At 44.2% G+C, this 14,736-nt stretch overlaps 1 protein-coding gene across 1 annotated transcript in view; it reads left to right on the forward strand.

Annotated features, from left to right (window-relative positions):
• Positions 1–14,736, forward strand: part of cnksr3 (cnksr family member 3) — a 31,547-nt gene continuing 16,811 nt past the window's right edge. Inside the window, exons 1-4 of the mRNA XM_041064946.1 lie at positions 1–208; positions 9,178–9,341; positions 12,468–12,670; positions 13,626–13,713. Of these exons, the coding sequence (XP_040920880.1) occupies positions 157–208; positions 9,178–9,341; positions 12,468–12,670; positions 13,626–13,713 (507 nt within the window). The 5' untranslated portion in view covers positions 1–156. The remainder of the gene's footprint in view (positions 209–9,177; positions 9,342–12,467; positions 12,671–13,625; positions 13,714–14,736) is intronic.

Consider the following 14,736-nt stretch of genomic DNA (forward strand, 5'->3'; position numbering starts at 1 on the left):
TGAGCGGCGGACAGTTGGACCGTTGTGACTGCGGGTCTTTGTGCCTTTTAATGAACTAATCATGTCTAATTAATGATTTTAATCGGTGATTTGGACAAAAGAGATTTAAAGCAAGTGAATCCCGGAGAGACGCCGGTTGTCGCTGCGCTGTGAGTAATGGAGGCTCTGAGTAAGTGGACCCCGCAACAAGTGGTGGACTGGCTGAGAGGTGAGGCTGAGACCTGCGGCTTCCTGCGAGGGGAGGTAGCGGCTCTGTGTGGAGCTGCTGTTTCTGTGTCTTTATCAGCAGGTTGTGTTTTGAATTGTGCTGGTGGTGCGACCCGTTTGTTGTAAATGTGTTCCATGGACTGTGCCTTAAATCAGCTTTAGGGCTGAGCCAAGTGAGAGCCAATATCAGTTTCATCAGTTTCATACCAAATTCGGTACTTTTTTTTTATACTGTAAAACTCAAGAAGGACAGTTTCTAAGCTGTTAAATGTGTGAGCTGAGGTAACTTTGCTTAAATAAAAATAATCTAATATCAAAAGTCTTGATCAGGAGCAATCAAAGAACATATCTGATACTTTACAGTTACTGGAAAAGTATTAAAGTTCATTACAGCCATAATCAGCTCAGCAGCTCAGTTACGTGTTCTTTGGCTGTAACATGCAGTAAACTGTATGAAATGTATGTGTATGTGTGTTGACACAGTGACAGACTGATAGGGAAAAACCTCCATGATTATATCAGTGTTTACCCTTTTTTTTTTTTTTTACCTGTCAGTACAGTTGGAAAAAAAAAAACCTTGGGCTTTGTTGTTCAGTGGCAGCTGGATGAGATGTATGTGTTTATATACACACACATTCATAGACAGCGCTCAGCCAAGTATTCATATCCAATATAGTGTGTCATTAAACAATGAACAGGCCCGACCAGTTAACAGATCGGCCATCAAATGAGTATTAGGCCCATAATTCTGGTTTGATAAAGAAGTCTTTAATTACCTGGAGGTCTGAATAAGCAGCAGCAGCATTTTTTTTTTTTTTTTTAATCTGATGTTTCCTCAACAGCTGGGTCAGAAATTCCAGCTGTGTGGAGGAGTGAGTCAAAGTTGAAACTACGTCTTAAAATGCCCCATGAGTTAGGCTTTGTATGAGTTTGATTTACTGCTGTGAGAAAGTGAGCATCCATTCAGCTCAGCTTGTCCTTCAACAGCACACACACACTCAAAAACCCATACACATGTCATTTAGGAGCAGAGACAATGCAGAGCTGAGTGTGTAAAGATCCAGACAACAGCCGCTCTTCACTGAGGTCGACCTCCTGCCGTGTGGAGGGTCAAAAGGTCGCTCTGATGGCGGCGCCATGACAGAAAGATCTGAAAAGAGAGAGACACACACAGAGGGGTCAGGCAGGTGGTCTTGATTTTTCCTGTGGCCCAGTTAAGTTTGTTCTCTCCCTCCCTGATAAAACACGTGGAGGAGATCTGTGATGATCAGATGTTCAGTGCCAGCTCTCAGCACAACGTTTTCAATGCAACAAAAACCCACAACATGGCATCATGACAACTCTCACTTTGCTGCGCTGCTTTGCTCCAGAATCATTCAGTTCAGTTCAGTTTAGTTTAGTTTAGTTGCATAGCTCCTTCCGCAAGCATCATTGATCGAGATCCTGCTGTTGTATTTACAGTGTAACCACACAATGTATTGCTGCCTCTGGTTATAGGCGGCCAGGGTGTGTGTGGTGAGTGTGTGTGTGTGTGTGTGTGTGTGTGTGTGTGTGTTTACTCGCCTTGTACGACTTCAGCAACAGGTTATTTCACGGGAGGTTGAGAAATTCTTTTGTTTGATCTGGAGTGTGTTCCCACAGGTCGACTGTCACTGAGCCTTTACACGTTTGATCCCATGTCTGCGTGTCCTGCACAGGGCTTAAAAATGCTGTTGTTGCTTGGTGTTGTTCAGCTAAAGCACAGTCCATAACACTGCTCTCAGATCAGTGAGTCCCTCGGTGACGGAGCCCTGAGGCAGTTTTTAATCGCTTCGTGTTACTGGAGCAAACTGATCAGACAGCTGAGCTCCAAGGGAAACACGTTCACCTCGGGGATGAAGCTCGGCGTGTTGAGACAAATCCACATACCGCTCTGCTCGTCTGGCAGGTGCAGTCGCACACGGCAACGTAAATGACGACAGGTTGGATATAGGCTGAGGAGGCTGGTAAATAAAGTGACACATCCAGTTCTCTTCATGAAGAGGTTTGTGGAAGAAGATTAGAAGGAATTACCTGTGTACTGCAAATACACTGAGCTGGAATTCCTACTTTACCGAGTTTTAGATTAGAAATAAAGATTGTTGAGTGAGAATTGAGTCATCATATTGTGAAATACAGTAGAATCAGATACAGTATATTTGGGATTTTGGTTAATAGAAATAGAACCAGGTAGGCCCAGTGTTATTGGTCCATATTAGCTTATCACAGATATTTCATATTCAATCAAACCAGGAGAGACACTCCTAACCCTGGACTCCAGTCCAGGCTTCTCAAAGTTCAGGATTTGCTGGATTTCACCTCCATCAGATTATTAATTTCCACTTGATAAAAATCTGAGAGTTTAGCAGAGAGAATCAGACTCTTATCATGTTCTTTGACTCTTTGACCCTCCGGTTCCTCCCTCCTGAGGGAGCGTGGCGTGGAGAGCAGCCAGAACTCTGCATCATTGTGCCTTTGGTTTGCAGAATTTTATCTAACCAAGACCTTCCTGCCTGGTCTTTTTTATTTTTGAGATGAAGGAAGGAAGGTCACAGATCTGGTGGACAGACAAACACATTTTAATTACCGTTATTAAACAATGTGCAGTCATTTAGCTGTAAGAGGCCCACACAGCTGCAGTATTTATTAATAATTCAGTCTTTTCACTGAACTGTCCCGTCACAAACTGTAAAACATGTTGCTTCTTCTCTGTGGGGAAGTTCCCTTTGTTTCATGTTTGTATGTTTGTGACACAGCGCAGTGAAAACATCAGCCGATCATTTGGCCTGTGGGATACAGACATGCTTTCAGCATCGATGGACACTGATGTCTCTTGTTCTGTGGTGTTTGTATATATTTATGAGCTTCAGTCCAACCTTTGTTTTGTGTCACTGATGAACTGCATCCGTCTCCTTTTACCCGTCGTCCTTTGTGTTTGGAGGATGGTGGAGTTGCTTTGCAGCACATCAGCAAACAAACAGAAAAGCTTCCTCCTCTGTATCCACCTGTCACCAGCATGTCACCAGCGTGTCATCACAGGCGTGAGGGCAGACAGGTGTGCTGTTTGAACTCATCAGCTGGAACGAATCCAAATCAGCCACATTTTATCCTGTGAGATGAGATAAGAGATTCCCATCAGACCCACAGCATGAAGGCTGGCTGTTTGCTGAGTGGGAGGAGAACCTCTAACTGTCGCCTGAGAACGTCGGCGCAGCCTGATGTGGTCCGACAGGCAGAGCAAGGCACTAGCGCCATCAGGGTTGGGGGTTGAAGTCCCATCAGAGACACATGAATGGTGAACGTTTACCGCACCATAAGAACATTTACAGTGGAGACGTCAGCTTCAGTGATGGCTTGAAAAAAAACGAGGGAACTATAATTCACTGTGTGGACAAAAGTATGTGGACACGTGATTTCGTTTGCTCTCATTCAGTCTAGGTACCCATGATTCATCTCACCTGTGACCCGGGCGACTGAGAATCTTCACAGACACTGTCCTGTAATGTGATTTCTGTCACACCATCCAGCAGCTGATGGTTTTTTCTCTCCCTGCTGTTAGTCTCCCACCCAGCGTTTGTGTTATCAGTGACACTGAGTTCACTCGGGGAGCGTGTTGAATCAGAGGAAACAGCCAGGTTCCCTCCACCGAGCGCCTCTTCCTGCTTTTTTCCCCCTTCTGAGATGAACTTTGATGTCATTCAGGAGTGAGAGTGTTTAGAGCCACGTTCACACAGGACTCGTGTAGATCTGAAGGAGCAGCGATTAGCCAGTTCCAGCCTCTGAGTTGTGAGGCTCTGCTTCGTTCTGTTGTGATGGCACTGAACGTGTTTGAGTTTAGGACTGTTGGTTGCACAAAACATTGGAGGGAACTTTACATTTTTACCCCACCGGTGGTAAGAATAGTGGCCACGCTGTCTTCTGTTTGGCTCTTCACAGGATGACACCTCTGACATTTTCGTTTTGGCCGTTACTGTGTGGGCCATCCATCCCTGGAGGTCTGCTCCAGTGTGCTGCTGTTGCTGGTTAAACTGGGCTCTGCTTTCAGTCTGTGCAGTGGGATCGCAGCTCTCTCTGCTCTGCACACAGTGAACTCCCACAATTCCTGTTTGTTTAGTGTTATAAGACTGCTCAGCTCTCAAGGAAATCCTTTTTCCTCTTGAATAGTGTTTGTTCACAGAGTGTGCCCCCCCCCCCCCCCCCCCCCCCCACTGCCTCGTACCAGTGAGACAAATGGTCAGGGTGTGTGTGTGTGTGTGTGATACAGTGTAGAGTTTGAAAGAGGCCCAGTGAAGCTATGAATAGCCTTAGTGCTCTTTTGCCATTCCTCCTCCCGGCTCTCCACCCTTGTCCTGTTGTGATGGAGGTGGGTTCCTTTTGTTGCCCCCAGCTGGGGAGTGTCGGGTCCGAACTCCGGCTTTGTGCCTCAGCAACACAACACGTGCCATTCGCTGTAAGGACAGGCGACGGAGACTTCACTCAGGACAGCCCTGATGTGGCGTTTGACTACAGTTTAAGTGTTTTCCTCAACTGGTTTGAAACAGCCAGTGTGATTCTCCCTGTTTTAAATACTTAGATATTAAATATAATATTATATTGCCTCAGAAAGGAAGAGAAAAAGTTAATATACAAAATTTAATTGAATGAAGTTATAAATATTATCCAACCAATTAAGTAACTACCTTGACAAACAAGTAAATGAAATGCGTATATGAAAAAATGTTAAAACACTATAAAAACTACAGTGGATGTGTAGCTGTCATAGATGGAATTGTTCAACGTGAAATAATTGCGAGATGCCACAGGCCTGTCACAGTTTGCATTAATGAAAATGGTAAATATCTTTCAGATTTTCCCCGTCAGTAAAAAAGGTAGGACCTCTGGGCGCTTTGTCATAACGCTGAGTAAAATGAGGCAGCACGTCTTGTTTGTTTTGATCTTTCTGACAAATGATTAACTGGACTGTTTACGAGCAGCTGGAGTTTCACCTGCACCGTCCTCACGTGTTTGACTGGAGACTCACAGGCTAACCCACTTTATCATCCCTGTAAATACTTTCAGTTGCTGTGCGGCCAGGAGTTTAGAGGACGGTCCATAAACGAAACCATGTCAACAAACTCCTGAGTTATCGAAAGATACGTTTAGATTTCAGAGCAGAACCGATCAGAGACTTTCATCTGTTTTCAGAAAGAAAAGTCAGTTCAAGAGTAAATACTCTTATCTTACAGTGAGGTTTTCTCATACACGCTGCCATGTTATAACAGGAGCTCTGACATACATTACAAGGCCAAAAGTATGTGGACATCAGAACATTACACCTATGTGAAATTGTCGAACATTTCATTCCAAGACGTTGGGTTTTAGACTCTGTGTTCTCTACACTTCCTTTAGGAGGAAGTCAGTACATTATTCTTCTACCTGCAGCTGTAAGTTGGTGTTTTTATCTTCTGTTTGGACAAATTCCATAGCTGTTTTTTTATCGAGTGATTTTAGCAGGTAACTTTGGTGAAGCAGCGACAGTGTCGAACGGGTTTGAGGTGAAACGCTGGTTTTTATCACTGAATGAGAAATAAGAAAAAACCTTTCCACCCTGAGCTGCTGCACTGTCCTGTTGGTACACAGAGGGTTTCCCACCAGCACCTGACTGACAGGAGGACAGAGGCCCAGGGTCGTCTGCAAATATAAGACGGTCCGAGACGAGAACACAGACAGAGAAACAAACTTCTGTTACATCTGTGACTAAAGTAAACTCTGGAAACTGGGCCTCTGGAAATACACTGCAAAAAAAAATCTCCATCCCTGCAGGTTCATTTAAAGTCATCCGAAGTCCCACAGTCTACCAAGGTTTGTAAAATCACGAGACACTGTCGCTTGATTCCTTTAGTATAAATATCACTGATCTGTGATCAGCTTTATCTCGAGACGTTGTCAATATTATTATCAAGAAAAGCACACACACAGTTTGAAGACTCACCGTTTAATGACTTGTGGGGAATTTGTCAGGATTAAGAGGATGTGTGCACTTTGCTCAGTCTCCTGCATGGTTTCACGCTGAGTCAGATTTATTCCGTCAGCGAACAGGTTGGTTACAGAGTGTTTTACAGAGAACAAAGGTTAAAACACAGTCGTTGTGTCGTGAACTGACCTCAGAGCTGATTAGATTTAGATTAGTGGGGAATGATTCTGCTGCTCAATATAAATCTGTTAATTGATGAACATGAGATATAATGTGCGTGAGGTGAGCACGCGCCTGATCTGCTGCCAGCGTCAGGATCCTTCCTCCTCTTCCTGTCACCTGTTTGGTGACAGGAAGTAAGAACTCCAGCAAAAACAGGATCAGGCTGTGAATATTTCATTGTATATTCTTAGATAGATGTTTAAAAAAAGAAACGGAAATCAGCTAATGATGTGATAATTTACACAGATCAGCTTGTTTGAATCTCTTTTTTTGTGATCATGTAAAATTTCAAGGAAAAAAGTAATTTATTAGAATTTAAAGAAAAAAAATATCTGATTTAAACTGATCCACTTTTCTGGATGAAGAAGAAATTCATACCACATTTATCGCACATTTTTTGCAGCGTTCGTTCGAGCCGGCAGTTTGCTGTGTTTCATTATTGGTGCTGCTTGAGAAGCGTCTCCAAAGCCAAGAGCACAAACCGCTCAGCAGTATTTCAGCGTGGTGATCCTGCTCGATCCTCGCTGTGTGCCAGACGCTTGAAGCCGCTTTTCAAGAGTTTGGGACGAGCGCCAAACCCGACTTCAGGGTTCGAAATGTGGGATGAAAAAAAAATGTCTCAACTGTCACATAAATTAATGCCATTTTATTTCATTTCTCATGAGAACTTTGGATCCAGCGCTGGATGTTGGCTCTGTGCCAGACTCATGAAGCATGTTTACTTTACATATTCAGGTTAATCCTGCTGGGATCAAGTCTGTTGTTTCACAATGTAAATAAAACCTTCAACCTAAAGAAGGCCTTTTTTAAACTGCCATATCTGAACACCTTGAGAACAGATCTCCCAATGCACTTTGAAGAATTTGAAAACAGTTTTAAAGTCTGTGAATCTGGACCTGATGCCATCAGCTGAATCCCACCTGCTCGTGCTGAAGGAGGAATCACATGTAAAGGCTAAACAGGAGCTCAGGTTTGCTTGTTAAGGTGGTGGTGTTCTGCAGGGAGCTCTGCAGGGAGGCTTGGCCCGACATTGTCATGCTTTCATTAGCAAGTGATTTGGCAGTCGCGTGACATTTAGCCGCCCCTGCTGTGCAGCTGAGAGATTATCGGCCTCCTCGGGTGTCAGTAATGTGAGCCAGGCTGTCGGCAACACATTCCTGCTGACCACAAACTCTCACCGTCCAGCTCTGACAAACAGCAGTGGAATATGTTATTATTTATGTTGGTGTGTCACCATCAGACCTGCTGTCTCCCAGTTTTGATGGGTGTGTTTCAGGCAGTGAGCTCGAATATTTCTCTGAGGAAGTTGGGAGCATGATGGAAGTTTGTAACCAGGCGTCTTTCCAGGAACATGCAGGAGCAGAACATGTTTTCTGACTAAAGAACCAACACCGAAACAAACGGATTTCTCTTTAAGGGGATAAAACAGTTTGCGTGTTTCTCTGCGTGACTTTAACTTAAAGAAATTTCAGCAGTAAGCAAACAAACGTGCTCCTTATTGTCTCCCAGTGTCACAGTGTATTGTTCTGGGTGTCTCCCAGTGTCAGAGGACTTAGCTCAGGGAAACTCAGAGGTGTCACATCAGCGGTTAGTTAAGGAGGAATGTTCCTCCCTGCTGTCAGAGTGAGTGTCGGCCATCTGTCGTCCAGCGTGTCGGTCTGAACACAAACGGGAGTCGGAGTTTCTGCGGGACCCTTTAATCACCACATGCAGGGCCAGTTGTTTTCTTCTCCACCGTTCACACCGGCTCAGGCATTTTGTCGGCCAGTTGCTCGTCCCACTTGTTGCCGAGTTCTTCACAGCATCTGCCATTTGGTGGAAGCTTGTGTGAAAACCTCTCTCAGACTAACATGTTGTTAGTTTGTCAGTAGTTGTTGCTTCACACAAACGTGATTAAATCCGTGTTTTTCTGTAAATAACTGTTCGCTGCAGTTTTAGTTCCTTCACTCATGAATCACACGTTCTCTGGTTAACACACGTTTCGTCTTCCTGTGCTGATGAGCCTCAGGAGACGCTGATGCTCTTCCATTGATCGAGCGGTGGGAACTCTTTCATCTCGTCTCCCGCTGCTGTCTTTCACAAGAGAGGTCAGGGGTCAGAGTTCAGGGTCCAACACAGCGTGGCGCCACTGGAGCTGGCAGTGTCTCGCTCAAGGTCACATAAGGTCAGGGAGATCCTGCAGATCCAGAACTGTTCAGATCTTATCTGCTGGTCCTGCAGCATGGGCTTATTAAAGGATTCAGATGAGTAAAATAGGACTTAATGATTATTTTCTGCTGAAACTCAAATATGTTGATGAATGTAAGACATCAGGAATCAAACCTGGACCCTGAGTGTGCAGGACGGTTGGACCGTGTGTCTGTCTGGACCCAGAGATCCAGCTGATGCTGAGCTGAGGTGTGGCGAGGTTACAGGACGAGCTGTGGTGCCGTCACAGTGATGGATCAGCAGGAAGAGTCAATAAGTCAGTGTTGACTCAGCAGCTGTGTTTGCCGTCAGACTTGAATGGATCATAACAGAGCCGACTTTCACTGAAACTCAGCTGCTCTCTCGTATGTTCAGTCCTTTGCCTCCCTGTGCCTCACTGCACTCAGGCCAGGTCACATGATTAACTATGAACCAGAAATGTGATTTAATCCATAAATATTTACAACAAAAGCAAAACCAGCTGATAGCAGTGGTTTATACTGGGAGAATGTATTTGTGAGTAACTTCCCCTCTCTTTATGCTGTACCTGGTGTGTCCTCTCAGTGTGCTGTCTCTCATCTGTCCCTCAGGACTGGACGACAGCCTGCAGCAGTACATCCCGTCTTTCCAGCGGCAGCAGGTGGACGGGGAGAAGCTGCTCAGGATGTCCCACCAGGAGCTGCTGTCTCTGGGCGTGTCCCGGGTCGGACATCAGGAGCTGGTGCTGGAGGCCGTGGATCTGCTCTGCGCTCTGGTCAGTAAACCGTCACAGCATCACAGACTTTAATCACTGTGCCAAAGGTTGGCGTGTTACGCTTAAATCCCGTGTTTTTTGAAACAGTGGCCACAGATCCACAGAGATAAACTCGGTTTGAATCTCCAGTGAGAGGCCGTGTTAGACTCTCTGTAGTGTTGTTAACAACTGAAAGTACTGGGTGTAAAAAATATCAGCAGTATTTATCTGCCGGCTCCTGAACTGTCCATGAACGTCTCCTGAATCTTTCCCGTGTTGATTTGTTGAGTCTGAGTGTTCGGCTCATGAAGCGGCTTCGTTTTCATCACGTGGTCTGGTAGCAGTGGTTTATACTGGGCCGGGTTCTCTCGCCAGAGAATGTGCTGATGTAAATAAAATGCACTCTGTTAAATCTTAATCAGATTTGGCAACGTGCCTCCAGTGCTGGGTTTAATACTGTGCACTGGAAAAAATACAGTAAAGGTTTCTGCAGAAAACTGACTTGGATTTTAATCATCGCTCCTTCAAATGGTTTTCAGTGTGATAATCTGAACAAGCCTGAAGTCAAAATTCTACTGTGAAACTTCCATTTTTTCCGAAAACGTTCAGTATTGTAAATAAAATAAGAAATGAGGAATTTAACAGGATGGTGTCACATTTTTTTTTAAATGTTTATTTTACGTTATAGTGTTTGACCTGATCCTGTAAAACAACCAGCAAACGTCTTGTTTGAGAGAGTGAAAGTGTTGAGCTCCAGACAGAGCCCCTCAGTCAGCTGTTTATGAGCTGACGGGCTGTGTCACAGTGAAAAGGAGGATTTACAGTCGGTGCTGAGGTTTACTGGTGTCGCTCTGCTGAATGGGAGCCAGCAGCCTTTTAAATGGAGCCTGACACTCTGCGGTCTCCACCGACAAACACCGAAAAGAAAAGGACGACTAACCACAGACACGACAACTTCAGCCTCTGTCCGTCGTTGTGTTGTTGAAGCTTGGACTGTGGACATTATGAGAGGATGTGGACATTTTTTACAGTCATTTAATCTGGAAGTGAAAAACTGTGCTAATGGGCTGAGATAAGTGTCTGATATGACTCAGCTCAGCTTGTTGGAAATAAAATGTGGAGGCATTATCTTGAAGTGAAGCAGATCTAAATGTTCTCGGGTTTTCACTTAATGTTTAGACTTCAGGACAGTTTATCTCAGTGGGTCCCAGCCGGTCCAGCTTCAGGGTCCAACATAAAACCTCTTTTCTCAACCAGTTATCATTCAGAATAGAAGGGAGCTGGAGTCTGTCTCAGGAAACACTGAGGGACAGGCAGGAAAACGTACAGACAGGTCAAAGTTTGAATAAATCAACTCAAGGTTAAAGGCCCAGAAAACATAATTTAATTTCACATACTAAACTCTATAAAATCACAACCCCACCGCAGAGAAAGATGCACTGAAACAGCCAAACAGTCCTGAACGCAGCAAACATCGGCAGCAGCTCCAGCGTTCTGGGGAAAGTTTTCCTGTGAATCTGAATTGAAGGTCATGTGACCTGTTGTGGATATTTTTTGCGGCGCAGAGCTGAGTTTACTGCTCTCTGGTGTGGAACAGGAAACAGATGTGACCCCTCTCACCTGTCAGAAAGAACCCCCACCCTTCCCCTGACACACACACACACACACAGTGTACAGCATGCAGAGGAAGAGCCACTGCAGTTTTGTTCCAGCAGTTTCCGTCGGCTGTCAGATGATCAGTTTTCCATCTGAGGCTCATTCAGCCGAGCAGGAGACACTTTCTCTTTTCTGACTCTTTCCATTCAAACACTACAGATCTATCAGAGTTAAAGGAACGTTAACGTAACACGTAAAGCCAAAATGAATGACTGTAAACTGACAGCAGATATTGATGTTGCACATGAATCAGTCTGTTTTTATCCTGAGCACAGACGAGCGGTTTGAAGAGATCCGTTTGGGCTCTGGGATCTTGTGATCGGGATTTTTGTTCATTTTCTGACAGTTGATCAGAATGATTGAAAAAAAATAAATCTGTAGGTTGATCAGTGATGAAAATAATCATTAGCTGCAGCTTTAGAGGAGAGTTGGTGCGTTTCTTTAGTTTTTAAATACAGCAGCTTTTTATTGAATTTAATCTTCTGGATCTTTGAGGTGAAGCTGATTCTGCCTGTTTCAGGTTGATTCTCTGACTGACACGTCTGCTGCTCGCAGTCTGAGATCATGTTGCTTTTAACATGATTTGAAGTTTGACCTGAAACATGATTTTAACTCACTGTCAGGTGTCATGTTTTGTCGAGGTGGAAATTTAATTTTACAGTGCAGTGGAGTCGACAGGTGGAGTGTCAGCCGGTTTGGCTGCAGATGTTTTACTTGGCTCCGAGCGTCGCGACGCCTCAAACATCTGAGCTGCCTCAGGCGAGCCAGCGTGTTCACACCATCAGCTGACAGAGAACAGATCATAGATCCTGCTCAGATCTGTGGAGACGACTGGAAAAGATTCTGATCACCTGAAGTTATTGATAAGTTTGGAAATAACACTCAAGAATCTGGAACAATGCAGAGATCGTGTCCTGATGTTGTGTTGTGTGCTGCTACATCTTTATCTCTGCAGCACTGATGTTTGTCAGTTGAATGATCAGATGATTGATCAGTTGATTGGTTGATTTGTTGATTTATTACTTTTCCAGTCCAGCAGTTTCTTTTTGTTTATTTAACAAATCAAGCAACTTTTGTTTTTTGTTGATTTGTCACTAAAGTTACTAATGAGCCTTTTTTCAACTTTCGCTTTTATTGATCATTATTGTTGATCATCGTTGTTCTTGTAAACTGTCAGGAAGGCGACGTGGTGTCGTCAGATCACTGCCATGGTGACTGGTCTGTAGGAATGTGTGTGTGTGTGTGTGTGTGTGTGTGTGTGTGGGGGGGGGTTGTTGGTGGTCTGAGGTTGTGAGAATTCCTTAACTCCCTCATCGTCTCTGTGTGTGATGTGAATGTTGTGGTTGGGTTTTGTTGGTTCTCAGGGTCTGATTCAACTATTCTAAAATGAATAAATAATATAATGAAGCACATGATAGTGTATTAATTATGTTTAAACAGTAACATCTGTAATTTTTGGATTTAAACCATATATTTTTACGCTTTTATCAGAACTACGGCGTGGAGTCCGATAACCTGAAGACTCTGGTGGGGAAGATGAGAGCGGCACACCACAACCTGAGCGCCGCTGTGTCGCAGCGACGGAAAAACCCCGCCTACCACAACAAAAACTCCCATCAGCCCTCCAACGAATTCCTGACCGCCGTGGTCGAGCTGATTGGAGCCGCCAAGAGTCTGCTGGCCTGGCTGGACAGGTAGACACAAGAATAATTCAGTACATACAATACATGATTACACACAAACTCACACTCCGTTTGTACAGTGAGCACACACACTTTCTCTCTCATACACACACACGCAACATGTTGGTCAATAACAGAGACACACACGTGATGCAGGTCAGAACGAAATAGCACATTTAAATCTTTCTCTTTCATAGTTTGCATCAAAACATTAACATACTTTTCTACAACTCTACTGTAGGTAAGTGTAATTAAAAAGGCTGTTTCATTAGTAGGAGGAGGGACGTGGGTGCAGGTACAGGTCAGGTGTGTACAGGGAAGAAATGCTAAACACGTGGAGCTGGAGGTTTGAACGACTGTAGTTTACAGGTTTGTGTGAAAAGCCGTCTGAGGGTGTGTAAGAGAAAAACGAAAGCGTGTCAGGATGCACCCTCACTCTCACACTGTGTTATTAGTGCTGGTGCTTGTTAACGTGTGTGGCGTCTGTCAGCTGTCAGTGTGTCTCTCCTGAGTTAGCTGAGCTTCTCAGCTTGTATGAGCTTGAAGAACATTCCTGCTTCACTGCAGCTGTTACTCACAAAGACTGACGCCCATAACACACCTGACACTGACAGACACACACCCAGAGACACCCGGGCTCGGAGTTCAGGAGCATTTTATTGGATCTGAATCCATCATTAAATCCACTTGATCATTTCAAGTCAAATAAGGTTCAGCTTTCGACATTTGTCAGGATCTGAAGTTAATAAAAACAAAAACTGGAAGATTCACATGAGATGTGTAAGTTTCTATTGTTACAATATGAAAATGAAGCAGGAGGAGAAATGTTGTGTTGATGTATCAGACTCAGCTGGAGCCTCCTTCGTTTTTCTCCCTTCTCCTGCCGCTGGAGCGAAGCAGGTTCATGGTTTTACCACAGGTCAGCACACTGTCACAGAACATCCCTAAAAATATTCTGTCTCTTCAGGACTCCTCTGACGAGCGCCAACGACTTCACTTCCACTAAAAGCAGAATCATCCAGCTCTGTCTGGAGCTCACCTCCACCGTCCAGAAGGTCAGTGACGCTCAGATTTCACTAACCCACTGAGTTACTGGTTTTTTTTAATGGAAACCTGTTTCACCTGGGAAATTTCAGAAACATCATCTCTGTCTGACTCTGACAGAGACAGTTCTCAGATGAATTCTTTGTGAACTGAAGTCAAACTTCTCGTCTCATGACCCCTGGGACTGTTTGTTTTTCCAACTTTGATGATGATAATCACGATGAGGCACCAGATAACTGCAGTTTACATGTACAAAGTCTGTTTGATGAAGATTCTCTTTCAGAGATCAGCGTTACCAAAACAACCAGTGAAAGGAAAGTTTTGCATTTTGACTTTTTCATCTTTTTTTATTTTTTCTCCATAAATCTAACTTCTTCATTTAAAAACTTCCTGTGCACTCAGCTGAGATAAACCCAGTTCAGTGGGGGATGTTAAATCATGTTCAGGGTCTTAATACTTTTTTTTTTTCCTTCCTGCTCGTGTTTGATTTTTGTTAAATCCCTGAGCATCATTCAAATTAGTGAATATCAGCAGGAAGACGTTCACTGGTGATGATTCGGTCTGTGGCAGATCTGTATTACTGTTTGAGTGCAGGTTTGAATGCTCACTCGTGTCCCATCATCCCCTTCCTGCCGACATGCATGTACATGTAAACATACACAGTGAGGCTGCTGTGGAAAAGAAAACATCATGGAGACAGTGGATCTGCTGAAAGAAGCTGCTTTGAAGGGACAGTCAGTGAGCCGTGGTCGGACACGTGTACAGGACACGAGATGGTGTAAAACTCAGTTTTCTTTCAAACCGAGTGATGACATAAGTTCTTCAGTGGAGCCAATAAAGAACTGACTCGATCATAACTCCGAGGATAAGTTTCATCCAGATGAAAGAATCATCACAGTCTGTCTGAAAGCTGCAGGACCAGCTCAGCATGAGGGATCAGAACTGATAAAGATGTTTCTGCTAATAAAGATCTGCACTACAAAAAAGCCTAATTAAGATATGTCAACCAATGATGTCAATAAGTGATCATTCAG

Source organism: Toxotes jaculatrix, chromosome 19 (genome assembly GCF_017976425.1).
Source record: "Toxotes jaculatrix isolate fToxJac2 chromosome 19, fToxJac2.pri, whole genome shotgun sequence".
NCBI classification, from domain to species: Eukaryota; Metazoa; Chordata; class Actinopteri; family Toxotidae; genus Toxotes; species Toxotes jaculatrix.